The sequence below is a fragment of the Peromyscus maniculatus genome, chromosome 9 (assembly GCF_049852395.1).
Source record: "Peromyscus maniculatus bairdii isolate BWxNUB_F1_BW_parent chromosome 9, HU_Pman_BW_mat_3.1, whole genome shotgun sequence".
In the NCBI taxonomy this organism is placed as follows: domain Eukaryota; kingdom Metazoa; phylum Chordata; class Mammalia; order Rodentia; family Cricetidae; genus Peromyscus; species Peromyscus maniculatus.
In genome coordinates, this window is record NC_134860.1 from 4,411,466 (window position 1) to 4,439,174 (window position 27,709).

The 27,709-nt window shown below is 52.3% G+C and overlaps 1 protein-coding gene across 2 annotated transcripts; it reads left to right on the forward strand.

The window, feature by feature from the left end:
• Positions 1–253: 253 nt before the first annotated feature.
• Tkt (transketolase) lies at positions 254–27,070 on the forward strand. Of its 2 annotated transcripts, none has more exons than XM_006981496.4 (14): positions 254–491; positions 10,872–10,989; positions 11,840–11,953; positions 12,571–12,668; positions 17,659–17,850; positions 19,263–19,381; positions 20,589–20,782; positions 21,399–21,563; positions 22,179–22,335; positions 22,450–22,580; positions 23,202–23,285; positions 23,403–23,496; positions 24,439–24,561; positions 26,776–27,070. In XM_006981496.4, the coding sequence occupies exons 1-14, from the start codon at positions 385–387 to the stop codon at positions 26,949–26,951; spliced, it is 1,872 nt and encodes a 623-aa protein (XP_006981558.1). In that variant the 5' UTR covers positions 254–384; the 3' UTR covers positions 26,952–27,070. The 2 variants fall into 2 exon arrangements, with proteins under 2 accessions (XP_006981558.1, XP_076400251.1); XM_076544136.1 differs by lacking the exon at positions 254–491 and adding an exon at positions 568–899.
• Positions 27,071–27,709: the final 639 nt, after the last annotated feature.

The following is a 27,709-nucleotide window of genomic DNA, read 5'->3' on the forward strand; positions in this document are numbered from 1 at the left end:
TGCAATTACCGATGAGTGTCTCTCTTCTCCCAAAACAGCCGGCGAGCTCTGAGCCACGCTTAGAACCTGGTGTAGTGGTGAAGTTACTTTGTTGAAATCGTTAGCGTCGGTGGTTAATTCCAACAGAGCACTGTGCCCAGACAGACACCCCAGGCCTGGCAGCTTCTAAGTGTCCAGAAAGTGCGGGGCGGGGCTGAAGGCCACTCGTCGGCCTGGGGTGATCCGGCGCCCCGCCCCGCCCCCGCCCCGCCCCCTTGGGCGGGTCCTAAGGAGTCTTAACGCACCCGCCCGCCTCGCCGGGCCTCCGCCGCTGCTTTCGCCGCCTGGGCCGCCACCGGCTCTGCATCTCTATCCCCAGCGTCCTCGTCCTCGCCCGATCGCGCCATGGAAGGTTACCACAAGCCAGATCAGCAGAAGCTGCAGGCCTTGAAGGACACGGCCAATCGCCTGCGCATCAGCTCCATCCAGGCCACCACCGCGGCAGGCTCTGGGTGAGCGCGCGCATCTGGCGGGGCGGGGAGCCGGGCCCCACGGTCTCGCTGGCTCCGTGTCGCGCTGCACGATGTCGCCACGAGGGCGGCGGCGGGGGCGCGGTCAGATGGCGGAGTCTTCCGCTGCACCGGAGCGGCCGGGTTCCGCTGCCTGGGCCTCGGCCTCGCGAGCGCCTCCAGCCGGCCCGGGTTCCCGGCTCCCGCTGCACCTGAGCGCGCCTCCGAGCTCCGCGGCTGCACCCCGGAGGCCACAATGACTGCTGGCGGGAGAGCCTGGCGCACGTGGGGGCCCCATCCCTCTCCACCAACCTGTTGGTTCCACTGACTTGCAGATGGGGAAACTGAGGTTCCGGGTTTATATCAATTGTTCAAGGTCACAGCGAAATCTGCCATTTCTGCCCTGGCACTGTAAGCGGAGAATGTGTGTAGAGCCCACCATTTTGCCGGAGACTCGGGGCCCACCCTTCCCCGCATCTCTAACCATGCTCTCCTCCTCGACACTTCTTCCTACCCTTCTGTGGGTTGGGGTCCTGCTTTGGATCCCGGCGCCGCTGAGGACTTCAGGGTGGGGGCGGGGAGGTGACTCGTGTTCGCAACACCCTGGGCATGAGAAGGAAGAAGGGAGACTAAGATCAGACCCGAGCCAGGAGGTTGGAGTGCGAGGCCGGGGGAAGGAGGTTTGCCAAGCTTGTAGAATGAAGGCGCGGGGCCCACACGGAAAGGGAAGTTCTGGGGTAACGGTGTTTCCACACTGGGTGGTTTCAAGAAATTCTGAGGTCTCCGTCGGACCTGGTGTGAGTGGTTTTGGGGGACTGGGTTGGGAATGTTCAGAAACCCAACTAAGCTGTGAGCTTAGAACAAAGACCAGAATTCTGGATTCTGGCCAGTTCCATACAGGATATATTATTAGAGTTAATCTCTCTGGCCTTTTAGCGTGGGTTCCTCCTTACCTTACCCTTGGTGCGTTTGAGACCGGGTGTTCTCAGGTTCGGGCTGGGAGCCCTTTGCCACTGTACTTCCCATGCATACTTTGGACCTGTTATCTCTCTTGGGTTTAGATCGCTGACTGTGGTATAGGGAGTTCCCTGCCCGAGTAGAGACCTGACTTCCTTTCAACACGGTCTTCTCCTTAGCTTAGCGCAGAGTAGGTCTTCGTGTCCTATATTGCTTGTTCTCCACTGGTCCCTATGATTCCCCTCGGGTTGAAGTCTAGTCAGAGAGGCGGAGCGGTTAACTAACTGCTACCTATGCAGCTGCGCATTCTACAAAACTGATAAGCATGCAGACCTTGCCAAGGTCAGGGAGCAGCTAGGTGGGTGTTCCTGGAACAACACAGCATCCTTGATCCCTTCCTGATAATCAGTTTACACATGAAGACGTTGAAAAGTAGTGTGTCACGTGATTTGACCAAACTGGTAGTCGGTGGCTGCTTAGTACGGCCTGGCATGGGGCTGGCTTCTCAGAAAGTTCTCTTGGGCGCAGGGCCCATATAAGGCTGGAGAATGAATGAAAGGGCAGAGGAAAGTCAGGTATAACTTGGAGAGAAACTAAGTAACATTTTCAGCTGTAAGAGGATTTACTTCCAAAGCAGGGGTGGTCTCCAGGGCAAAGGTTACAAGTGGCTACGGAGTTACACCAATGTTTACATTGTAGCCTTAGGACTTCCCTGAACTCTGAAAGTATCCACGTTCGAAATGACAGCGGTGGGTATGTAAAGTACGATGTGTGTGTTTGTTTGCATGTTTGGGTATATTTTAGATGCAGAAAAGCACTACTCGGAAAAATGTTTTTTCAGCAGGAAGTAACATTGCTCCTCAAGCCCTGTCACAAGAATGATTTTGAAATGTGTGTGCAAAGAGGGTATGTGTGTACAGAAAATATTCCAGGAAGGCTTGAGATGTGAGTGTGTTCTGGCTCCTGAATGTTTATTTGGAGGCTCACTGCAGTGAGTTCCAGCAAGTGAAGGCAGGTTCAGTACTGAAGTTCTGACCCAGTCAGGAGCAGATAGCTGAACTGACCACCCAATCGATATGTCCCATTTTCTGGGACAATTTGGGATCTGGTAGAGAAAGAACACGTTGGTCCAGTCTTCACTGGCCACCCACTGAGGCTGGACATCCTATCAGTTAGGATCCAGGTTGCTGATTTCAGAATGGCAAGCGGTCCTGAGTGGACAGTATTGTCTCATCGGCCCTGTGTGCAGTAGGCCTCATCAGGCCACAGAAAGTCAGCACACTGGCCCCCGTGTGGGGAGTGGGGTGGGTGGAACATCACAGAGGCCTTTCTGTTGAGGCAGCACCCACAGTGGCCGGACTCGCTGGGGTCATCTTCCACGTGCCAACCCAGCTGTGGCAGGGGTCCAACTCACCCGAGCTTTAACAAAAGGAAACTCCAAAGGCCTTGTCAGAGTGGCCGGCTTGCTGAGTTTAGTGGTGAAAGTTCTCAGGCCTCACCTCGCAGGGCTGGACTGTCAGCCAAATGCAGCCAAGTGTCATCTGCGGTTGCACCCGGGTCAGGCCTGACTTAAAGGGGAAGTAGTCTGTGCTTTCAGCGAGTCCCTTAGTGTTTCTGACTCCACAGCTTTGGGGAGAGTACTTGGGAGGATAGGGTAGGCCAGACCTGGCTAGTGAGCACCAGGAAGTAGATCTAATCCTCTGTTCCGAATAGCAATGTCCCTGTCAGGAAGACCCTACTGTCCTCAGTGCCTCCGTTCCTCCATCTTTAAATGATGGGATCATAGAGAGCTGGTTAGTCTTTTTTTTTTTTTTTTTTTTTTAAACTGTATAAGATACATGAGGCACTCTAATTTTACAAAGAAATTTTTTCATTTATTTTGGTTTTAAAATTTGTTTATTTTGGTTTTGTTTTGTTTTTAGACTTATTTTGTGTGTGTGTGTGTGTGTGTGTGTGTGTGTGTGTGTGTGTGTGTTTTGCCTGCATGTATGTATGTGTGCATGTACATGTCTGGTGTCTATGAAAGTCAGAAAGAGAGCATTGGATCCCTTGGAAGAGGAGTTATGGGTGGCTGCGAGCCATTGGGTGGGTGCCAGGAATTGAACCTAGATCCCTGGCAAGAGCAATAAAGTCGTTCTATCCCCTAAGTCTGCTCTCCAGCCCAAAGAAAAGGTTGTTGGGTTTTTTGGTTTGTTGTTGTTGTTTAAACTTGTAGTTTTAGATGGAGAGAGTCCAAACATGTGCAGGTGAGGCTCACGGTGGGAATATGAGAGAGGAAGAAACACAGCTAAACAGGAAGTCGGAGAGCACACCGCTCTGCTCCCCCAAGGACCTTCCCGTGTTCCATCCCACCTCTGCGCCCATCCCACCTCTGCGCCCCGGCCCAAACCTCCAACATGTAACCCATAAATAGCATCCAAACCATGATTTTCAAATCAGGTCCCTTAGGAGTGAGGCTGAGGGTTTGGGGTGAGCAGACCCTGGGTCCCGCTGCCCGCTGTTGAAGTGGCTGGAACTATTTCCCTGTTCCCCAGCTCTGGCATTTAGGGGCACTTTGACCAGATGTTCAGAGGGCCCTCTCGAGACTCTAGCCCCTGTGTGGCTTCAACCCCATGGGGCAGAACAGGGCTCCCAAGGGCCAGTTTCTTTTAGGCTGCCTGGGGACATCTGACTCCTCCTGCCCCTCCTGGCTCTGATTGAGGCAAGAGCAAAGCGGTTGAGATTGCCCCAGCAGCAGCAGCCGCCATGTTTCTCAATTCTGGGTGGAGACACCTGCCAGCTCTTGAACTACTGGGCTCTTTGCCTGGGTGAGCCCTGAATCAGCAAAGCTAACTGCCAGTATTCCTTAAACCTGGGAACAAAGGGGCGGGCGCTAATTAGGGTCTGCTGGAGACCACCTCGTGGCTTCCTGTGAACTCAAACTGACTCCTAGACTTGGCCTCTTGTCTCCAGAGCCTGGTCCCATGGAATCAGGAGCAGTTCTCTTCCCCGGGTGTCCAGGACACCCCTGAGACCAGGGACCTGGACAGAGCTGGGGCTGTAGTATCTAGAGGTGAGATCGAGCAGAGCTCACAGTGGGGTCTCTTGCTTAGAAGTTGGTTGCATCCATGGATGGAGAAGAGTGTGATGACTGGAGGCTGTACAGCTGGTCTGGGAAGTACAGACACCTGAGAACTTCCTCCACTGGGCTTTCCCAGCACAGGCCTCCTTCCACAGACAGATCAGTAACTGCCCCATGGAGGGACACTTGGCAGAGTGAAAGGTTTTAAATGTACACATCTGACTTGTTTTGTTTTTGTGGTATTAGAGAGTGGTCCCAGAGCCAGGCAAGTACTTTCTACCACTGAATTGTATTCTCAGCTAATTCTGAGATGTTGTTGTTGTTTGTTTTTCAAGACAGGGTGTCTCTGTGTATCCCTGGCTGCCCTGGAACTCACTCTGTAGACCAGGTTGGCCTTGAACTCAGATCCACCTGCCTCTGCTTGGGTTAAAGGTGTTTGCCACCATTGCCCAGCTAAGATTTTTTTTTTTATATCTATGGTAATTTTAGTGACTTTATTACTTTTAATTTTAGGACATGCCCCAGCTGCTGAAAGACCTCTCTTGCCCATCTGCAGTTTCCTCCCTTCCCACACTGGCTCAGCTTTCCTGTCTCTGTAAATTTAATTCTTCTGGATATTTTATCATAATGGAATTGGACAGAATGAGGTCTTTTGGGTCTGGCTTCTTTCATATGGCATAATAAGTAGATTTGTTCACTTGGTAGTATGGCTTTTCATGCTTCATTTCTTTTTACAGATTCCCTTGCATGTCACACATTTTCTTGCTTTTGTCCTACCCTGCTGGTGACTGGCACTGGGTCTCTGGACAGGTCACTTGACTTCTGCGGACCCTGACAGTCCCAACCCTAAAATGAGAAGCATGTTAGACCTGATCTGTGATAATGTCAATATGGATATTAACTGGCTCAGGAGAGGTGTCGTGAGAGAAAGATCTGAAGGAATGGTCTGAGGTCCAGGATCAGATTCATTCTGGGTGGGAATCAGCTCACTGTTTGAGGGACTTCCATCTGATACCCTGAATTTATTAGAAACAAGGCCTTACCCTATAACCCTGGCTGGCCTGAAACTCACTTTGTAGAGCAAGCTGGCTTTGAACTCATGGGAAACAGTCTTGCCTCTACCTCCCAAGTGCTGAGATTACAGATGTGTGTACCACACTCAGTTTACCAAATTTAAGGGGAGGGGAACATGTGCATAAATTAACCAAGTGTAGCAATACACACCTGTAATCCCAGGTCCGTTTGGAGGACCCCAAGGGCTCACTGACCATCCTGTCTAGCCAGTTGGTGGGTTGTAGGTTCATTGAGAGACCCTGTCTCAAAAAATAAGATGGGATTGATGGAGGGAGGCGACTTCTTTGTCCTTTTCCTTATCTCCCATTCTCCCAGAAAAACACCCCGAATGCCCCTTTATTCTGTTTTAGAGTGTGTATACATTGTATTTGTATGTATTCACAAACAATGTGGTTGTCTCTGTCATGTCTCTGGTGTGCTTTTCTCACATGCTGTGTTTGTGAGGTGACGTTGATGTTGGGTCTGTAAAGGCTAGGTCCCTCATTGCCTCTGCTACCTATGTTCCCTTGTATTTCAGTCATCTGTCCTGTTGATGCATGCGGCGTTGGTTCCAGGCCATTCCTTTTAGTTTAATATGGGAGCCTTCTTGTTTGTTCCCCAGGGTACACCTGGAGCGTACATTTACATTCTCCCGTGTGTTCCTGTGTGTGTGTGTGTGTGTGTGTGTGTGTGTGTGTGTGTGTGTGTGTGTGTGTGTAGGCTTGCTGGGTCTCGGGGAACAGGCCTCTCGGACATAGTCTTTCTATGTGGCCAAAGTGGCTCACGTTCACTATCTCTTGTTCGGGTGCATTTGGGTAAACTGCATTTCCCCCAGAACTGTTTTGTTTTCAAATCTTTTTATATCAGGTGGGTCAGAATAGTCACCATATATTTGTGCCTTGAGTCCTGTTAAGAACAAACAACAAAGCAAACAAAAACAGGGTCCTTACTGTAGCCCAGGCTTTGAAATGGCCGTCTGCCTGCCTCGGGCTCCCGAGTGCTAGGGTTACAGGCATATGCCAACACGCCTTGCCCTCACTGCTGTGCCCGATACTGCTCTTCTCATATGAAAATGAGTCACCAGTTGGCTAGATTTTCCGTGTCTCCCCACTCCTCACACCACCCTTGTGAACTAGCTTTTGGTCTAGAGGTGTATGTAGTGTGCTATCAGAGGGCTTGTTCTCCTTGGCAGCCTTGGGTTTGATCCCGGAACTGGCCCTGCCAAAAACAATAATTTAGAAAGAACTGGCTCTGGGCTCTGGTTCTTTATAGTATGTATTTTCTTACTGTTTCATGAAATTCTAGGGTTTTTATTTATTTTGTTGTTTTAGGTGTATGAATGTTTTGCCTGTATGTCTGCATACCACACGCATGCAGTGCTGACAGAGGCCAGAAGAGGGGTTGGATCCCCGGGGTTGCAGATAATTGTCAGGCTCCATCATGGGTGCTGGGAATTGAACCTGGATCCTCTGGAAGAGCTGTGAGTGCTCTTGCTCTGAGCCACCTCTTCAGCTTTTGCTTTATTTTTAATTTTTTTTCTGGGCTGGAGTGTTAGCTCGGACCTTACAAGCTTTAGGACCTGAGAAGCCCTCAGGGCCCGTGGACGTGGTGGTGTCTGCTCATAATCCAGTGCAGGTGAGGCAGAGACAAGTGGATTGTGGGGCTCAGTAGCCACCCAGTCTAGCTTACCTGGTGAGTCCCAGGCCAATGAGATTGCCTCAAAAATCAACCAAGGGCCGGCGGTAGTGGCGCACGCCTTTAATCCCAGCACTTGGAAGCCAGAGGCAGGTGGATCTCTGTGAGTTCGAGGCCAGCCTCGTCTACAGAGTGAGTTCCAGGCCGGCCTGACATGTTACACAGAGAAACCCTCTCTTGAAGAACTGAAAAGTAAAAAATAAAAATCAACCAAGGTCACAGCACCTGAGGAAAGACCACCAAGACCATACCTCGGCTCCTTCATGCACACACATGTGCACCTGAACACATCACACATCTTTTTTCTGCTCTTTTTAAGTTCAGTCCAGGTTTTTTTTCTAGTACCCCCTTAGGTGCCCGAGTCTTTTCTTTTGTAGATTTTAAACACTGGAGGCTGCCATGGTGAGGCCATGAGTGCTTGACCTCTCTGGTTTGTTCATTCACCTCGAGGCCCCTGGGGGATCTTCTCTGGCCTTTTCCTACTGGGAAGCCCAAGAGTATGAATGAATGTTATAGGGGTGGAAGCCCTCCTGGAGAGGGGACCAAGGAAGCTTGTGTGTGGTCTGGAGAAGGCCAGTGTGTGTGTGTGTGTGTGTGTGGTGTGTGTGTGTGTGTGTGTGTGTGTGTGTGTGTGTGTGTGTGTGTGTTGGGAGAGACATTATTGGGACCGGGTTCCAAACTGCACTCTTTCTGGGTAGACTGAACTGACTGAGATTGTAAATGGCCCCCCCTTGGGCCGAGGCAGAATTGTTTAACAAGCAGCCGAGTGTACTTGGAGCTCCTGTCCAGCACACAGAGCAGGTGGTAGGGTGAATGTCCCCACCCCTCACGCCGCCTCTGCTCAGATGCATCCACTGTGTTTTCCATGGCACCTGCAGGTATCTGATCAGGCAGGCTGGACTGCAAGGAGAGTCTGTCCTGAAGCCACAGGTCCCTGCTTCTGGCCCCACAGGTGTTCTAGAAATCTGGGCTTAAGAGTGGCCGTGTCTCCTCGGTGCTCAGCACTTTACAGTTGACAGCATCCTCTCGATCTTTGGCTCATTGCTTCTCTCTTGCCTGCAGTGACGGGCGAACCAGAGTCCCGGTCTATGGGTGAGCAGTTGAAGGCCCTGAGAGGTTTGGCACCTTGTACCCTCAGCCACTATTGTTGCCGGTTGGTCTTTGGTCTTTTGGGGGACCCTCCACCCAGCTCCCAAATAAATCACACATGGAGGCTTCTTCTTACTTATGAATGCCCGGCCTTAGCTTGGCTTAGTTTCTAGCCGCCCTTTCTTAACTTAAATTATCCTTTCGCCTCTGGGCTTTTCCTGTCCTCTTACTTCTGTATCTCACTCTTACTCTGTGGCTTGCTGGGTAGCTGCGTGGCTGGCCCCTGGTGTCTTCCTCCTTCTCTGGCTCCTAGATCTTTATCCTCCCAGATTTCTCCCTCTATATATTCTCTCTGCCTGCCAGCCCGGCCTATCCTTTCTCCTGCCTCACTTTTGACCAGTTCTTATTAGACCAGCAGGTGTTTTAGGCAGGCACGGTAACACAGCTTCACAGAGGGAAACCAGTGCAACACAAACAAAAGGAACACACCTTAAAATAACACTCGGCTACAAGCCACTAGTGGCAGTGGCCCTCACCGGTTCCCCCAGAGCCCTTCACAGCACCCCCATTCACAAACAAAGGAGCAGAGCCTCCTGGAGCTGAGCCAAGTCACATGTCCCACACGATGGCGCCCATATCCATACACCCCGCCCCCGCTAAGAAGGCAGGCTGCCCTGGGAGAAGCAGGGAGGCCTGGACTCTTTCTGTAGGGCTTATTTAGTGGGTGTGAAGACGACGTCAGCAGCTGGCCAGATGTGTTGTGGGTACCTCTTCAGGGGCCTAGCAAGGAAAGCATAAATCAACAGTTTGTTCCACATATCAACTGGTGGGATCTCCTGTAGCTCCTCACCTTCCTCCATGTCTGCTGAGTGTGAGCTTGGGCCCTCCTCTGCCACAGACGTCACTCCGCCATACACTTTTTCTGGGTGTCCTCCTGGGTTATGGCCATGCCAGAGTGTCACCCCTTGGTCAATAGGCAGAGTCCCTGCCCTTATCTCTCTTCTTTGGGCCCTTCCTTCCCTACTGGGGCTTCCTCATAACAAGCCATGCCATTTCCCATCCCCCTCCCCTTCAAATTTTTATTGCATTCATTTAAAAAAAAGATTTATTTTATTTTTAGTTGTGTGGCTATAGGTACTCATATGTGAGTGCTGGTACCTGTGGGGGCCAGAAGAAGGTGTCAGAACCCCTGGAGCTGGGGTTAGTTACAGGCAGCCCCTCGTGTGGGTGCTGGGATCAGAACTTGGATCTTCTGGAAGGGTGTTTAACTGCTGAGTCATCTTAGGACTGGGGCTGTACTCAGAGGGTAGGAAGGGCAGCTGGCCTGGGTGTTCTCAACTGAAGTGGGCGCTGGGGGCAAGGGGTGAGGGTCCCTCTGAGACAGACGAGAGTCTCTGGTTGACATGTCCTCACCTCCCTCTTTTCAGGTGTAGTGTCTTTCCCCCATGACCAGGAGTTCATAGAGATGGTGAAGTATGAGGCTATCGTGTGTTGGGACCGTGGGAACTAAACCAGCATGGACAGTTCTGGATTCCTCTACTAACCTGTCTATTGCTGGGAGCGATTTACCCCTAACCTGATGGGGAACCCCAAGAGGGGAGGAGGCTGCTGGTGTGAATCCCACCCAGGGTTGCATGTGCCCTTGGGCTTGGTATTGGCATGTTGTAGTGTAAAGCGCCTCAAGCAACAGCATCAGGGCCGAGCCGAGCTGCATGTGTGGGAGGCCGACCTTAAGAGAGTGTGGCTAGGCAGACCCTGCAACTGGCCAGGAGCTACAGCCTCTGGCCCCATTCCGGGGTGGGGACCGGGTTAATCAAGTGATCCTGTGAAGCCTGAACTCACACAGCCTCTAGGGTATAATCCTTGTGCTTTCTAAAACCATTCAGTTGTCAAAATAAGACTCTGAAATAGAGACCCCACCACTCCAGACTGGAAGGGCAGCTTCTTGCTTTTGCCGACCTCACCTCAGCTCTCATCTCTCCGCAGGCAGGAGGGTTTGTTATTTTTCTAATGATAGCCTTTGTGGAGAGAGCTTGTGTGTTACACGTTTCTGTATGCTAGCCTTCAGAATGTCCATTCAAAAAACAACCAGAAAACTAAAGTCCGATGTTTCGGGTTTGCAAGCCTTCCCTCTGCCCGTGGCCCCAATGGACCCTGGAGTGGGCAGACTGCTCCTTATAAGCAGGTGGATTCTGAGCAGTCTCTTTGGGGTGTGGCTTCTTGACCAGTTAAGTCCCTCTAGGAACTCCTAGGGAGGGACTAAGCTCCACCCCCATACTGGGTACTCTTGGGATGGTATGGCAGTCCCTGGTACCCAAGCCACTCTAGATCCTAAGGCACCAACAGTAGCCTCCTTGAAACATATACTATGTTTCTAAGTAGTGGGAGCCCATGGCTGCGATGAGCCCTGCCTGTGTGTCTCTCCTCAGAACAGGCATCCCCAGGCCCCTGACACATGCCAGAGTGGATGTTGTAGGCCAGGAGCTATGGCCGGGATGCTCACGTCTGTCTTCTCTCCTTGGCCACAGCCACCCCACATCATGCTGCAGCGCTGCCGAGATCATGGCTGTCCTATTTTTCCATACCATGCGCTACAAGGCCCTGGATCCCCGAAACCCTCACAACGATCGCTTTGTGCTCTCCAAGGTAAGAGCCCTGCTGCTAGCCACACCTACCTGGGGCCGGGCCCTGTGGGTTCCCTGGAATGGTGGTGAGTGGTAGCCCAGCCCCAGCCCACCCTTCCTTCCCTACCTGCTCAGCCTACTCCCCGCTCTGTGCCTTGTGCTGAACTGACAAATTGAACTTGAGCTAAGGAACCGAAATGAACTGGTACGGTAGCCTGGCACATCAGAGACTTAACCAAGCGGGGTGGGGGGCAGAAGAACCCGAGCTTCTGCTGGGTGTGTGCTCAGCTTTGATGCTGACAGGCATCACTGAAATCCAGGTCTGGAGATCCTGTGTCGCCTTCTGCCTGAGCCACTCTGTGTTGGGCCAGCGTCCTGAGGGCCAAAGCCTGCTCTCCTTGTGAGTGACAGTCTGCTACGGCTGGGGAGTGCCGACACCCCGTGTTTCCTCTTCTAGTAAAAATCACAGCCGCCAACCGTACCACAACGGCCCGAAATCCACCTGTCCTCCGGCCTGGCTCAGCAGCCTCTGGTTTCCCGGGGCAGGCTGTGAGGCTTAGAAGTCTGTCCAAGTATGTCCCATGCCAGCAGCCGGGATTAGGGTGGCGGCCGCCGGCTGGGGTTTTGGACTTGTCCAGCTGCACAGCTGTGCCCCTGCACCTGTCATGGTGCCTACCCACTTTGGACTGTGGGAACTTTGGGCTGGAAACCAAGCGTCTGGAGAGGGTTGAAAGGGGAGAAGTGGCCTTCGCTGGCTTCCTCCTCTGAAATGGATATCCTGGCTGGCCAGCTCAGCCAGGCCCGGGAGCTGCACGTGCAGTGGAAACGGTCCCTGCAGCTCTGCCTCTGACCTCCTTGTGCACCTCCCACAGGGCCATGCAGCTCCCATCCTATATGCAGTCTGGGCTGAAGCTGGCTTCCTGCCCGAGGCAGAGCTGCTGAACCTGAGGAAGATCAGCTCTGACTTGGATGGGCATCCTGTCCCGGTAAGTCAGCCAGCAGGGAGCCTCCTGGGCCCCTGCCTCATCTCCCTCTTTGCTAAGTATAAGGGAGAGGGGAAAGGCGGAGGAGCCGACTATGATGAGGGAGGAAAAGAGAGAGGTCCGTGGAGAGCCAGTCAGGAGCTGATAGCAGAGTGCTAGTGGTACCTACCTAGGAAAGGAAGTGGTTTGCCCCTTGGTGCCAGGTTGATCCCAGCACATACTGACGTATCACAGGCACGCTGTGGTCTAGGTGTTCACTAGGGCCGAACACTCTCGATTATCTGTTATAATCTCTGTTACCCATCTCTAGCTGCTTTGTGTGATCAGCTGCGTTTACAGAGGAGGCAGTTGAGGCTCAGAGAGGTTTAGTTCCCAGCCTGAGGTCACACAGCTCACTAGAGGGCAGGGTTTGGAATTGAACCCAATCCCACAGTGATTTTGCTGTCTGAATACGAACTCAGTCTCCAGAAGGGCCTTCTGCAGTGGAGGGGTTCACTGGCTCTGGGTGAGGATGCTGCCCTGGCTGCCATGGCCAGAGAAGCCAAGACCCTGGGGGGGGGGGGGTGTTGGAAATGCTCTTTCCTGGCCCCTTGAATAACTGTGGATCTCTCTTCCGACAGAAACAAGCCTTCACCGATGTGGCCACTGGCTCCCTGGGCCAGGGCCTGGGAGCTGCGTGTGGAATGGCATACACAGGCAAATACTTCGACAAAGCCAGGTAACCCATGCTCCCCACTCCTACCTACCCTTGGTAATTTTGAGGGGGTTCCTCAGTGGCCCAGGCTAACCCCTGCTACACTGCCCCTGGCTCCTCTTCTTGCCTGACTGGGGCTAAGTAAAATCAACACGTGCCCCCTTCTGCCCTCATAGCCCTGAGATGGCGACGTGGCCAGCACTCCTTTCAGACGAGACCAGCTCAGACATAAAGGAGCCTCCCAGAGTCTGGCTGCCAGGTCAGGTTTGCATCCTGAGTACCTGGTGCTACCACATGCCCTCAGTCTAGTGCCTGGCTCCTGAAAGTGTCAGAGCAGCCTGCCTCCCACCCCCACGTCTGACTGGGTACCAGGAAGCTTGGCTGGGGCTTCTTGCCTTTGTGTATGAAGAGGATTAAATTATGTTCTGGGGGGCAGGGTCCTTGAGGCACCTCCCATCAGCTAGTGAAGAGACTGAGGTGGTGGGTGGGTGGGTACAGCCTGGTGGGTAGGTTAGCTATTCTGGCCTCAGGAGGTTTCTTGAACTCCCGGTGCCCTTGGGACAGATTTCAGCCACCTGATGTGCTGTGGACAGGTTGCGCCTAGGAAGCCGAGTGAACAGACTGCTAGGAGTAACCACTGGTCCCAACAGTTCGCCAGTCCACCGTGTGGGAGCAAGGCTGAGTGCTGGGGTTCACCTAGAGAAGCCCCACTGAGGGGAGGGGTGGGAGGGGTCACTAGGAAGAATACTTACCTAGATCTTCTGGTCTGAGTGTCCAGAGGCACACCCATCGTCCCCAGGTGCCCTGTGGGCAAGGAGTTTCCTAGGAGGGCTGGAGGGGACTGGCCTATAGCCAGGAACATCCCACTTCCCTGTAGGCCAGCCCTGCAGAAGAGAGGCCACAGCCAGGTCCCTCTGGGGACAGGTAGGAAGCCTGACTGCCCCGCCCACACACCGGGAAGCACCTGCTGTTCGCAGGAAGTTCTTGAGGGGGGGGGCTTCTGGATCCGTGGAAAGCCTCAGTCCTTCCAGGACCCAGCCCCTCAGTCCAGGGTCACCCCCAGCACAGCCTTGGCCGCAGTTCCTGGCTGAGCTTTAGGGTGAGCATAGCTACACCCAGAAATGATTCACTCTGAGATGAAGTGTCGAAGAGGATGAGGTGTATGCTTAAGAACATTTTATCTGGCCTAGAACCAGAGATGTGAGTTAATTATTCCCTACAGTTGCTTGAAATAATTCCCTGTGAAGGATCGTTTTCTGACCTCGACATAATAGAACAAACCAGTGTAGGGAGAAGGGCTTTAGTGGGTTCCCAGAGGCTGCGGTGGCTTAGAGCCAGGGTTAGCTGAAGCCTGGGCCCTCAGACAGTACCGTGTAGGGTGGGGGTGTGGGGTGAAGGGCCAGGGCACCGGGAGATTATCGGGCCCAGCCAGGCACCCAGAGCTAGCACGCTGATAGAGCCAAATGCGTTGCTGGCATACTCTCCCTGCAAGCTCTTTTAAAAGCTTTTTGTCTTAAAGTACATTTATTCATCAACAATGATACAATTTAAAAAAAAAAAGTTTCTCAGTGTTTTCTAATTGCTGGTGTGTTGCTCTTTGAGATTCAGGGACAATAAATCAATGTCCCAGGGTTTTCAAAATTATGATATTTTAGACATATGTCTAACAGTCTTCATGCTCTTGTTATTTGAGTTGCTAAAATTCTTATTTACAAGAATAAAATACACTAAGTTTAATAGCAGTTATAAAAGAACGCATTCTAGAGAGATATTCCATGAAAAACAAAATTTAAAATTCAGGCCCCCTGGAAGATAACAGCCACCGTGTGATTACATATGGACACTGCCAACTTAGCACTGAGTTACAGAACAGTGGAAGGAAGGAAGGAAGGAAGGGAGGGAGGGAGGAAGGGAGGGAGGGAGGGAGGGAGGGAGGGAGGGAGGAAGGAAGGAAGGGAGGGAGGGAGGGAGGGAGGAAGAAAGGAAGAAGGAAAGAAAGAGAGAGAAAGAAAGAAAGAAAGAAAGAAAGAAAGAAAGAAAGAAAGAAAGAAAGAAAGAAAGAAAGAAAGAAAGAAAGAAAGAAAGGAGAAAGAAAGAGAGAAAGAAGTGTGGTGCATGACCTTAGCTCTCCTTTTATTGTTTATCATTTATAGTTCTAATTGCTGTGGCTAACCTTCAGTTTGTGGTCCCCTTGCCTCAGTTTCTTTCATAAGTGGCTGGAATCACAGGCGCGCATCACCAAGTCTGCCTCCCTTTCTTTATTCTTAACCCCTTTCCCTAAGTGAAATCTAATAATATATTTCTTCCACATTAAGTCTTCATAAAGGATTTACAAATTTGTAACCCTAATGTAAGTTCACATTCTGCTTTTTAAAATGCTAAACTTTCCCCCCCCCACCCCCACCCCACCCCCCCACACTCTCTCTCTCTCACACACACACACACACACCGCCCCCCCCCCACACCCACCCCACCCCCCACACACCCAGTCTGTCATAGTGAGGAGGCAAATGTGCATATGCCGTGGCGAGGTGTGGAGGTAGTGGAAACTTGAGAACAATAAGGGACTTGGGGAGTCGGGCTTAGGTGGTCGAGCTTGGCATCAGGTACCTGCTGAGCCCTAAAACATCTGAACAGTCTGTCGTGGCCTTTTCCTCGGGGTTGAACTAACAAGAGCTGCTTCAGTGTCTGTGTGATGTCCTGTGGGCATACCGTGTGTCACTTAGCCAGTCTTTTGTTGGACGTGCAAGATGGTTCCCATGAGCGCGGGCGGGCCTTTATCTTGGTTCCCGACGCCACCTTTGCAGCCCCTGGCCCTAATTTGTTGTTTAGTTTCCCTTCTAACCCTGTAGAGCTTTTATTTCTGTGATCTGGAGAATGGAGTAAACGGACTCTATTGCAGTTAACATTAAGCTGGCATGCTGGGCAGTGCGCGCCTTTGATCCCTGCACTCAGGAGGCAAAGCATGTGGATCTCTGTGAGACAAGGCTGCACAGTGAGACCCTGTCTTGACTACAAAAAACAAATCACACACATTAGGCAGGCACCGCTACCTGAAACTAACAAGTTTTTAGACTGCCCTAAGTCTTTGTGATTTTTCAGCGCGTCTCACATCTTTGGGTTTTCTGCAGGCCGAGTGAAGGTCCTGTCTATACTGAGTTAACTCTCTTCCACTGAGTTACTCCCCCGGGTTTTCTGCAGGCCGAGTGAAGGTCTAGTCTCTACTGAGTTAACTCTCTTCCACTGAGTTACTCCCCCGGGTTTTCTGCAGGCCGAGTGAAGGTCTTGTCTCTACTGAGTTAACTCTCTTCCACTGAGTTACTCCCCCAGCCCCAACATCTCTGAATTTTTTTGAGCCCTGATGTACAGAGTAAGTCTAGTATTGACAATGCTGTCATTGACTACTGGGTGCCTTCTTAGTTTACAGCCTCTGGAGAGCCATGCTGACAGGTACTTAAGTGGATCACAGTATAGTATCAATCCCTAACATTTGACATCTGGCATCTCCAGCTAGGGTTAGCCCAGGCTTCTCTAGGCCCCCCGCATCTATTCCCAGCCTCATTCCCAGCATCTCAGGACCTTAGGATACTCTCCTCTCCTTAGTCTTTTGACCCTCTGGGGCCAGCCCTGTCTCTGATCTTGAAGTACAAGGCTATGTTGTAAGCCAGCTTGGTTCCAGTCTGACTTTGTGGAAGTGGACTGGACATGGGACACAGCCATTCCACCTCCCTAGAAGCTCTGGAGATCAGGATCCCCACATGCCTGTCTCCCTGGCTCTTATCATGGAGGTCCTTTGGGGAGCTGCTGTGTCAGACCAGAGCTCCTTTGGGGTGTTTGGGCCCCAGTAGCCTTAGGAAGGGAGAAGATGGCTTGAGGAAAACCATGTTCCAGAAAAGCATGTGTCTGAAATGTGGGCCCTCCCGTCCAGGGTACCAGTGGCCCCACCTAGTAGACACTTCACAAGGAAAGGCCCTGGCAGGGAACCATGCAGGAAGTTCTGTGGCCTGGGCCGGCGGAAGTGCTGAGTCATGCTGACAGCTCTGACCCCTAACTATGGACCTGCAGTCAGTTTGAGGGCCTTTCTCTGTGAGCCCGGCCAGGCAGAACCATACAGCTGAATACTGGGCCAGGTGTAGGGGTACCCACCTCCCCATCCTGACACCCCTCCCTCTGTGTGCATTTCTGTACAGCAAGGAGCTGACAGCCCAGGACACAGTCAGATATGTAACTTCAGACACAAGTCCTTTGATTAATCTGAATGTTTTCTTGGCCTCTGTGGCTTTGGGGAATTCCTCTCAAGGAGGTCACTCAGCTCAGGGCCCAGCACCAACCATGGGGCGGGCCCATGATGGAGGCAGTTACTCTTGGCTACTGCTACAAGACCTCCAGATCCTCACCTCCCTTGGGACTAGGGGGGTCTCTGAACCAGTCCTCTGCTTCTAGCCTTACCTCTCTTTACCCCACCCCCCAACAAAAGCTTCTGCTCTCTCGAGTAATGTACCCTGATTTCATACTCGTACCTTGACACCCTGCTTTGAGAAGACCGCCCCTGCCTGTGTGGAGGGGAGAAAGCTGTCCTGGAGGAACTTCCAGAGAGCCTCCCTGTGAGGCACCTGGTCCCTGTGCTGAGCAGCTGTGCCTAGTCTCTTCCCCCAGGTTCCCAAGGTCCCGGCTATCCAGTCTTTGCTGGGGGCGGGGTGCCAACCCCCCCCCCAGTCCTTCAACCTCTCTTCCTTCTAACTCTTGCCTCAAGAGCCCCAACTCTGATTTGTACTGGCCAGCTCCCCATCATCTCAGCAGCTGGTCCTGCGGCTCCTGGCGGCGTACTCGTGGAGTGTGGGCTGGCCTTAGGGTCCCAGTGGTGACGTGGACCTTGCCGTGTCCCTGCTGCCTGCTCTACGTAGCCTTATGTGGCTGGCTGCACCTCTGTCCGGGTTTCTTGGGAGGGTGGAGTTGAGGGCCTCACTCTCCCAGGAGAGAGGTATCAGCCCTCCCACGAGCCTTTTGTCCACAGCTACCGAGTCTACTGCATGCTGGGAGACGGGGAAGTGTCCGAGGGCTCTGTCTGGGAGGCCATGGCCTTCGCTGGCATTTACAAGCTGGACAACCTCGTTGCCATTTTTGACATCAACCGGCTGGGCCAGAGCGACCCAGCTCCCCTGCAGCACCAGGTGGACATCTACCAAAAGCGCTGTGAGGCCTTTGGGTATGTATGAGGCCGTGGCCTGAGAAGGGCTCTTTTAAAGCAGGTTTATTCACATGGTCGCATCACTTAGACACTAGTCTGTTTATGGGGAGAAGGGTACACAGGTGTATTGGGCTCGCTCCATGAGGCTGAAGGACGTGTGGCAAGGGTGAACATGAGTTGGCTAGTCCATCTTGGAGAGGAGGGGCAGGCTTCCTCTCTAGTGAAATGGTATCGGGTTTTCTGAACTTCCCACTTGAGGAGCCTTCAGTGACTGTGAGTTCAGACTCAATGTTGTGGAGCAGGTAAGGTAGGGGTCGGCCTGAGGGCTTCCCACCTGGGCAGTTCTCCTCAGCCCCAAAGACAAGATGCTCTGAAGTTGGGGGCTCTGACGTGCCGTATGGCTGAGGAGGCCCTGGAGGGGCGGACTGCGGGCAGGGGAGCAGGCTGGACCCGGGAAACTCGAGGCTTGGGAGCCTTGGGTGGAGCAGCCACGGCTGTCCTTGGTAATAGATCTGTGTCTGTGACCGTCGAGGAGACCGGCTGTCCAGGTTGTCTTGACCTTACAAAGGGAGGTGATGGAAGTTAGGAATAGGCTTTCTGTTGGGCAGATAAGGAAACAGCTACCAGGTGCCTACAGGGTCTCCCCAAGATCACACCAGTCTGGAAACAAGTATAACTCTGGCCATGGCCACTGGGTTCTGTGTCTGTAATTCCTTGTATCCTCATACAACTTGCATTGTGACCGTGGACAAATTACAGTGTGTGTCTGTGTATGGGTGCTTGCACACCTGTGTTACTGAAGGATGGAACCAGGGCCTCATGTGTGTTTGGGAAGCATTAATACCACTGAGCTACATCTTTGGTCTACTGCCATCTTTATTAATATACCCCAAAAGGTGATGGTGAGGCAGAGCTCAATGGTAAAGCCTTGTCTAGCATGTACAAGGCTCTGGGTTCAATCCCCAATGGTGGTGGGGTAGGGTAGAGTGTTAGGGTTCACAGGGCTGTCCCAGCTCCTTGACAGAGGTTAAATAACACGGTTGAGTGTATAGAAGTCTGCAGTATCTATGGAGGAATCAGGTGCACACTGAGCCAAGCATTTTATGAATCTAATAACACGTGGGTTCCAAACTCGGTGCATTGTCTCCAAAACATCTCTTAGGAAATGAGTGGATCAGGACGAAAGGACGGGGCATGAACTAAGCTTTGAATTATTTGAAAGGAGGGAAATTAAAACTAAGCAAAGGAAGCAGAATAATGTAGGGGAAAGGAAGCAGTCCGGATTGGAAACAGTCGTGTCTTAGACTTTCCAGCTGGAGTTCGGCCATGGGGTGGCAAGCAGGCAAGCTCCCAGATGCTGGGCCCCTAGGGGCTCTTCAGGGTCCTCTGGCACCCGGCTGCCCCTGACCCTGTGCCACCTCTGTCCGCAGCTGGCACGCCATCATCGTGGATGGACACAGCGTGGAGGAGCTGTGCAAAGCCTTTGGCCAGGCTAAGCACCAACCAACAGCCATCATCGCCAAGACCTTCAAGGGCCGTGGGATCTCAGGTCTGTGTGTCCCCATTCCCAGAGAGACCCTTGTGCCTGGAGAAATGCCTGTCATTTTCCTAGAGTGACTGGTCTCGACTGGGCTGTATAGACAGGCAGACGCTTCCTGAGTGAAACAGCCCCTTAGTGTATGGTGTCATTCAAAGACCGTCCCTGCCAGCTCCAGCCATCTGCCCTGGGTGGCAGTGCAGCGTGGCACTGGCAGCCCTGAAGCTCCTGGAAAGGCCTGAATTCTCCCGCAAGGAAGCAGTGCACTGGGGTCGTGCCTGGCAGAGGCCTTCCCCGACCTCCGACCGTGGTTCCCCGCTTGAGAGTGACGCAGGCATGGTCCCTCCCCGACACCCAAGGCTGAACTCCAGATCCCTTGCCTACTTTAAAAAATAAGTGATCAGAGACCATGAGAAATCTCACCCCAGTTCTAATGGTTGTAATAAAAAAGACAGAAAAATAGAAGCGGGACTGTGAGGCACATGCCTGTGATCCCAGCACTCGGCCGGCAGAGGCAGAAGAGAACGGGGTGACCCTCGGCTACTTAACGAGTTTGAAGCCAACCTGGTTATGTGAGGCTGTGTCTCAGAAGGAAAGGGGCTGGCAAGATGGCGTGGTAGGAAAAGGTGACTGCTGCCAAGCCGGATGGTTTGAGTTCAACCTTGGAACCAGCATTGAGATTTAGGTTTGGAGGTGCCTCAGACTGCCTGGTACTGGCTGGGAGCGTTGGTCTGTCTGGTCTTGGATCTGCTTAGGCTACAGTGACATAAGATGACCTCCCATACGGTGATGCTCTGAAGGGATGGGAAGACCTTACTGTGCTCACAAATGTGTTGGATAAACTTAGAAGTTCTCTCTCCTTCTGGTCATCAGCTTCGTTTTCCGGCAGGGGTTCCTCCAACTCCCCCCAAAACTGGGTCTGAGTTCTCTAGCATGGGCTGCAGAGTCTGGGCCCAGGGCCTGCAGGGGCAGTGGTAAAGGGGACACTCTTCCTCCTCCTCCTCCTCCTCCTCCTCCTCCTCCTCCTCCTCCTCCTCCTCTTCCTCCTCCTGTTCATCTGAGCCATTTCTGAGTAGTGGGTACGCAGAAGTCCTCTTCTGTGACCCTCTTTTCCTGTCCCTAATAGTGCCCGGTTCTTCTTTCCTGTGACGCCGCCGTTCCCATGATTTCCCTCTGTGGACACCCCTACCTGACCTTCTGTCTTCTCCAATACCTGCAGGGATTGAAGACAAGGATTCATGGCATGGGAAGCCCCTCCCCAAAAACATGGCTGAGCAGATTATCCAGGAGATTTACAGCCAGGTCCAGAGCAAAAAGAAGATCCTGGCCACGCCCCCTCTGGAGGATGCCCCTTCAGTGGACATTGCCAACATCCGCATGCCCACCCCACCCAGCTACAGAGTGGGGGACAAGGTACCTAGTTGGCTCTTTAGTGGATTGAACTGGGATGGGGCTGGTTCTCTGGTTTCCCCGGGTCTAGGCCTTCTGGAAAGGAATGAATCTGTGGCAGACAGGGAAGCTCAGGCTCCTTGTCTGTTCCTGATGGCGGTGTTATGTGCCCACAGAGGCTCAGAGCGCAAGGGACTTGGTCACAGAGTAAGCTTCTAGTTGAAAAGATTGGGGTTCAGGGCTCCTTCGTGGTCTGGTACAGGCTAGGTGGAGCTCTCTTGGGCTGTGCTTTTCTCTGAGTAAGGCTCTCAGTGAGGCCTGCAGCTTTCAGCCTCCAGGCCCTTGGTCGTCTTGTGTTTTGGCAGCTTCCAGGTCTCACTGGGCTTATTTTTTTTTTTGTTTCCCTTTTTATGTTGTTGTTTTGAGTTTCTTGATGCCAAGTTTCACCGTGTAGCCCAAGTGTGGCCTCAAATTCAACAGACTCTGGCCTTTGCTCCTAGTGCTGGAGTTACAAGCATTGGTGCTCCCACGCCCAACCTCCGTTCCCACGCTTATAGTCCCCCAGAAGCTTCAGACAAGACTCCAGGCCTCGGCCCTGCACATGCCTCTGTGGCACTCAGAGCCTTTCTTCCTCCTACAGATAGCCACCCGGAAGGCCTACGGACAGGCCCTCGCCAAGCTGGGCCATGCCAGTGACCGCATCATCGCCCTGGATGGGGACACCAAAAACTCCACCTTCTCAGAGCTCTTTAAAAAGGAGCATCCAGACCGCTTCATTGAGTGCTACATTGCCGAGCAAAACATGGTGAGTGGGCTGAGGGGCACAGCCGGCCACAGCTGCAGAACCCCCACGGTGGGGCAGCGCCAGGCCGAAGCCCTCTTCCTCCCCGGGGCAGCCAGATTGGCGATGCCAAGGCTCAGCCGTGGGCCAGCTCAGAGAAACCACAGGAGCAACTAGGGCCCCACGCTGACCTTTGTCCTTGATGGCCACTTTGGGGGTGTATTCCCAAGGGACAGTTACACGTGGGAGGAGCTTGTGTGTAGCACAGGTGTGGTAGTTAAGGGGACCTGCTGGCCCATAGAACCTTTTTTTTTTAAAGATGGACTCTCATGTATCCCAGGCTGCCCTAGATTTCAGTATGTAGCTAAGGCTAGCCTTGAATTCCTGATCCTGCTATATCCTAAGTGCTAGGATTGCAGATGGCTGCCATACCTGGTGTCAAAGGAAATGATCTTGGGAGAAGTTTTGAGGTGATTATTTCAAGCCATAGGAGTCTGGGGTTGGGAAACAGGTTACAGATATACACAAGTCTCGTGAATTAGCGCGCTAGGATCACAGGCTCTTCACTTCCCACGTGTGGCCTCAGGAGGGTTCTGGGCTCCCTGCTTCTTCAGGGCTGACCGCCCTTCCTGTCCTCAGGTGAGCATTGCTGTAGGGTGTGCCACACGCGACAGGACGGTTCCCTTCTGCAGCACCTTCGCGGCCTTCTTTACTCGGGCCTTCGACCAGATTCGCATGGCAGCCATCTCGGAGAGCAACATCAACCTCTGTGGCTCCCACTGTGGCGTGTCCATTGGTGAGTTTAGACCGGATGTCAGCACCCACTGCCTTCCTCAGAGCAGTGGATGTGGGAGGGGTTGGGACCAGGGGGCCAGTCATCATCATCTTCTTCTTCTTTTCAATACCCCAGGGGAAGATGGGCCCTCGCAGATGGCCCTGGAAGACCTGGCCATGTTTCGGTCGGTCCCCATGGCAACCGTCTTTTACCCGAGCGACGGAGTCGCAACAGAGAAGGCAGTGGAGTTAGCAGCCAACACGAAGGTTAGTCACGCCGCTGTTCTTTTCGAAGCTAGCTCTTCCGTAGAGAGGCAGAAGAGGAGGCCAGCGCAGAGGCAGAGTTGGTCACTGGATGCCCAGGGAGGCATTTCCTGACCTGGTTGTGGTGTTTGTATAGCTTAAAGAAGCGAGCCCAGGAAGAACAAAGCATACCATTCTTCGTACATCATGGCATCCAGTTGGACAGGGGACAATATCTGCCCTGCTTGAATTGAAGAACAGAGTAAATGGTTCAGATCAAGAGCTGCCCTGCCACAGAGAAGCATAGAGAGCTTCCTGTTTCTTGCCTAAGAGCAGGGGCGGCCTCACTGAGGCATTCTGGAGGCTAGCCCCACCAAGAAGTCAGGCCAGTCAGTCTACTGTTTTGCTTCCAGTCTGAGGTTAGCCAAGCTGGGAATGCTCCTCGTGTGTTCAGAGGTGCCAGCCACAAGGAACAACCCCATTCCTTGCTGTAGCAGCTGGGACCCAATGACTATATTTATATTAATTGATGGCTGGCAGAGGCTTGCACCTGGGAAGAGTGGCCATCTAGAAAACCCCGCCCTCTGTCACAGGACAGGTCTAAGTGCTGTCCTGTATTTCTCAGTTTATCTGTTCCAATCTCAGGGCATCTGTTTCATCCGGACCAGCCGCCCAGAAAATGCCATCATCTACAGCAACAATGAGGACTTCCAGGTTGGCCAAGCCAAGGTCAGTGCCCTTCGTGTCCGAGAGAGCCCCAGAGAGCCAAGACCCTGCTGCTCCTCCCACCACCAGACCCTACCCTGGCTCCTAGTCTGAACTTCCCCTTCCCTGTGTCGCCCCCAGGTGGTTCTGAAGAGCAAAGATGACCAGGTGACAGTGATCGGGGCTGGCGTGACTCTGCATGAGGCCTTGGCCGCTGCGGAGCTGCTGAAGAAAGGTAAGGAGGAAGGGACCAGGAAGGCCACGGACTGAGCGACGTCCACATGTCACACAGACCCTTATCTAGTTCAATGGTGACCCTGAAGCCACCCTTGGAGTCATTACACCATGCCCAGCAGGTTCTGGGACATCTGATGACTTCAGTCCCAACCTGTGTTCCCAGTACATCCTATCAGAGGCCTTGGAGCTGGACGGTGAGACTGGAGTCACAGCTCAGCTGGGCTCTAGTTAAATAAATTACTGGCCATCATTGTGCCTCTGTTTCCCCGTCTGTAAACTGGTTCTTAACCTTTATGACTATCCTGAGGACTTAGGTGTGACTTTGCATTAACACTATTATTACAGGTATTGATGTTAGCTAGTGATATCGTAGGGCAGAATTAAGCTCCTCTCCATAGGCTCACCAGACATGCCACATCTCAAGCTATGAGCACCAGGAAGCGAAGGGTAGTAGCTTGGTTTGGTGACGTCAGAGTGGCCTGTGAGGTATGGGGGCAAACAGGCCTGAGCCTGTAGCAAGACAGGCCTGAGAAGTCCAGAAAGCCCCTCCCAGGCTGGGCGGCTGGGTGTGGTGAGCGTCTTGCTTTTCTCCCAGGTCGCTGGCTACAGCTCTTCTTCTATCACTCCATAAACCTTTGTCTGGATCAGACATCTGAAGCCCCCCTTTATCCTCAAAGGCATAGGAGGATGAGGACCCCCCCATACCAATCTGTCCTTGGACAGTCCACAGGGCACACAGCTGACCAGGATCTCCCAGAGGGCATTGGCAAGCAAAGACTCAACAGCCAGCCCCCAGAGAGTAGTTCTTCCTAGGCCCATAGCTATGAGACAATCTCCAAGACCCCCCATTCAGGATGAGGGGCCACCACATGAAGTTCCACTACAGGCAGAGCACAGCATGCAGCCTTTCTCTGAGCTGTGTTCTGGTCTTCCCTCACAGAGAAGATCAGCATCCGGGTGCTGGACCCCTTCACCATCAAGCCCCTGGACAGGAAGCTCATTCTTGACTGTGCGCGTGCAACCAAAGGCAGGATTCTCACGGTGGAGGATCACTACTATGAAGGTAACTGGGTTGCACCAGACTGGGTCGGGAAGGCTAGAGAAAGGAGCAGGGGCCTGGGAGCCGAGGTGCAGACAGGGCTCAGAATTCCTCTGAGGGCAGTCTGCCTTTGACACTCATAGCACTGATGGGCTCATGGAGCTCAGCCAGCCAGCCGCTGTGAGTTAGCTGGGTCCCTAAGCCAAAGCCAAAAGCCTCGTAAGAGGCCGAGTCCCAACTGTACTGACACAGGGCTGTGGGTTTTCTGGCTACATACAGAATGTCGTTTTTATTTTTTATTTTATTTTATTTATTTATTTATTTTGGTTTTTCGAGACAGGGTTTCTCTGTGTATTTTTGCGCCTTTCCTGGATCTCGCTGTGTAGCCCAGGCTGGCCTTGAACTCACAGAGATCTGCCTGCCTCTGCCTCCTGAGTGCTGGGATTAAAGGTGTGCGCTACCACCGCCCCGCCAGAATGTCTTTTTTAATCCTTTCAAAGCATCTTCTACAAGTACATGCAGCTTCTTTCTTAGAGAAGTCTCTGAGGAAGACATGAGCTTCTAAGGTCAAGTGCACAACTTGGGGTCAAGCTGACCTCCACCTGTACCACACATGTGTGCACACACACACTAAATAAAGAAAGAAATGGAGGAGCTGGAAGGGCTCAGCAGTCTTCCAGAGGACCTTGGTTCAATCCCTGTCACCCACACAGCAATTTAAAGCCATCTATGACTCCTATTCCAGGGGACCAATTGAAAAAAATAAAATAAAATGTTCCACAGGCACATTAAAAATTTTTTAGCCGGGTGGTGGTGGCACACGCCTTTAATCCCAGCACTCGGGAGACAGAGCCAGGCGGATCTCTGTGAGTTCGAGGCCAGCCTGGGCTACCAAGTGAGCTCCAGAACAGGCGCAAAGCTATGCAGAGAAACCCTGTCTCGAAAAAACCAAAAAAAAGAAAAAAAATGTTTTAATTACATAAAGTTAAGTGTCATGGCAACATCCCAGCACTCAGGAGGCAAAGAGAGGTGACTGTCTGTGAAGTCAAGGTCACCTTGACCTACATAGGCCAGCCAAAGCTACAAAGAAGAATGGATGTGGGGCTGGCTCAGGTGGCAGAGTCCTTGCCTAGGGTGCAGGAAGTCCTGGGTTCTACCCCCAGCACTGCATAATCGGGCAGGTGCCTCGCACATAGAACCCCAACATTCTGGAGGAAGAATTAAAAGAATCAGAAGCTCAGCATCATGGATCAGGCTTTTTCTTTTAGGCTACCAACCAGCTCCCAAATCGTGACACAGACTTATTACAATGCTCGACCTAGCTTAGGCTCGTGTCTGCCTAGCTTTTTAACTTAGATGAACCTGTTTCTCTTCATCTACCTTTGCCTCTGGGCTTCTTACCTTTCTTTCCTTCTGTCTGTCTTCCTTTCACTGCCTCTCGTGTCTGCCTGGCTGGCGGCTCTGGCTTCCTGCCCCCGAGTGGCTCCCTCTTTCTCCTCGTTCTCTTCTTCCCTTCTCTCCCCTCATTCTATTCTCCCTGCCTGCCAGCCCCGCCTGTCCTTTCTCTGCCCAGTTATTTGCTGTTTAGCTCTTTATTAGACCAATCAGTTGCCTTAGACAGGCAAGGTGAGACAAATGCAACACATCTTTACATAGTTAAACACACATCTTTACATAGTTAAACACACATCCTTACATCGTCAAACAAATGCAGCATAAATAAATATAACACGCCTCAACACAGTTAAATTAATATTCCACAGCATAAACAAATGTAACATATCTTTTCATAGTTAAAATAATATTCCACAGAGGCTGGAGAGATGGCTTGGTGGTTAAGAGCCCTGGCTGCTCTTCCAGAGGTCCTGAGTTCAATTTCCAGCAACCACATGATATGGTGACTCACAACCATCTATAAGGGGATTGATGCCCTCTTCTGGCACACAGGCATACAGGCAGACAGGCAGACAGAGCACTCATATGTTAAAAATAATAAATAAAAACGTTTTAAAATAATAATATTCCACAGCAAGGTTATCCTAGACTACAGTCAGTTTGAGGCCATCCTGAGTTATCTCAAGAAAAAAAAGATAGATGAGAGTGCACATTCTAAGTAATGGATTACTTATTCTATTACCGTGATGGATTAGTGATGTCTGCTCTGGCAAGGGGAGTGGTGCATATGCAATCTTTGACATTTGGGCTCAGACTAAGACTTACCTGGCTTTCCTTTTTCAGGTGGCATAGGTGAGGCTGTGTCTGCTGCAGTAGTGGGTGAACCTGGAGTCACTGTCACCCGCCTGGCTGTTGGCCAAGTACCAAGAAGTGGGAAGCCAGCTGAGCTGCTGAAGATGTTTGGTATTGACAAGGACGCCATTGTGCAGGCTGTGAAGGGCCTTGTCACCAAGGGCTAGGGAGGGCATGGGGTGCTGGGCGGGGGAGCTGCACATTCCTGCAAGGTTCTGGCATGGTGCTCAAAGATGTAACTGAGAGGAGACAAGAAGGCGTAAATATATGTTTTGAGAAAAATGAACCCTGAGACCATTTTTTTCTCTTTGTGAACATATCCAGTGCAGGCTGTGGGACGGATGAGGGGAGACAGCTGGTGCCCTCGGCTTGGGGTCGGGATCTGGGCGTCCCCAGGAATCACCTTCCCCTGTCCAGCTTCTACAGCTGCTCCCCGCCAGCCACAGCCAGGGGACACTGACTGCACCCTGCCTTTTAGCCAGTAACTGTCCTGGATCCTTCATAGCCTCCTCGTGTCCCCTAAGGTCCTGCAACTCTGCTGTCAGACCTTGGAGTAGACTCATTTGTTCGTCTTTGTCCTTTGGGGGGACACGAGCCACTGGTAGGCTCCCTGGTTAATACTCCATGCCCTTGGCGAGGATGAGGCACATTTGTAGAGCTGTACTCTTGTCTGCCCAAGAGTCTGGGCAGAGGGAGCTGGTCAAACTGATCAGCTAGTAAGCTGCTTGGCCAGATCTGGCTGTGCCGGGGACTGTGTGGCACCAACTCCAGAAACAACAGGGAAAGTAGGTCTCAGGGAGATGACTGGGACGTCTCAGTGGGTGACTGGGTTCAGGGCAAACCCTGGGAGGGAGGCCTTGAGCCGCACATATCAGGAAAACTTTTTTTTCTTTCTTTCTTTCTTTCTTTCTTTCTTTCTTTCTTT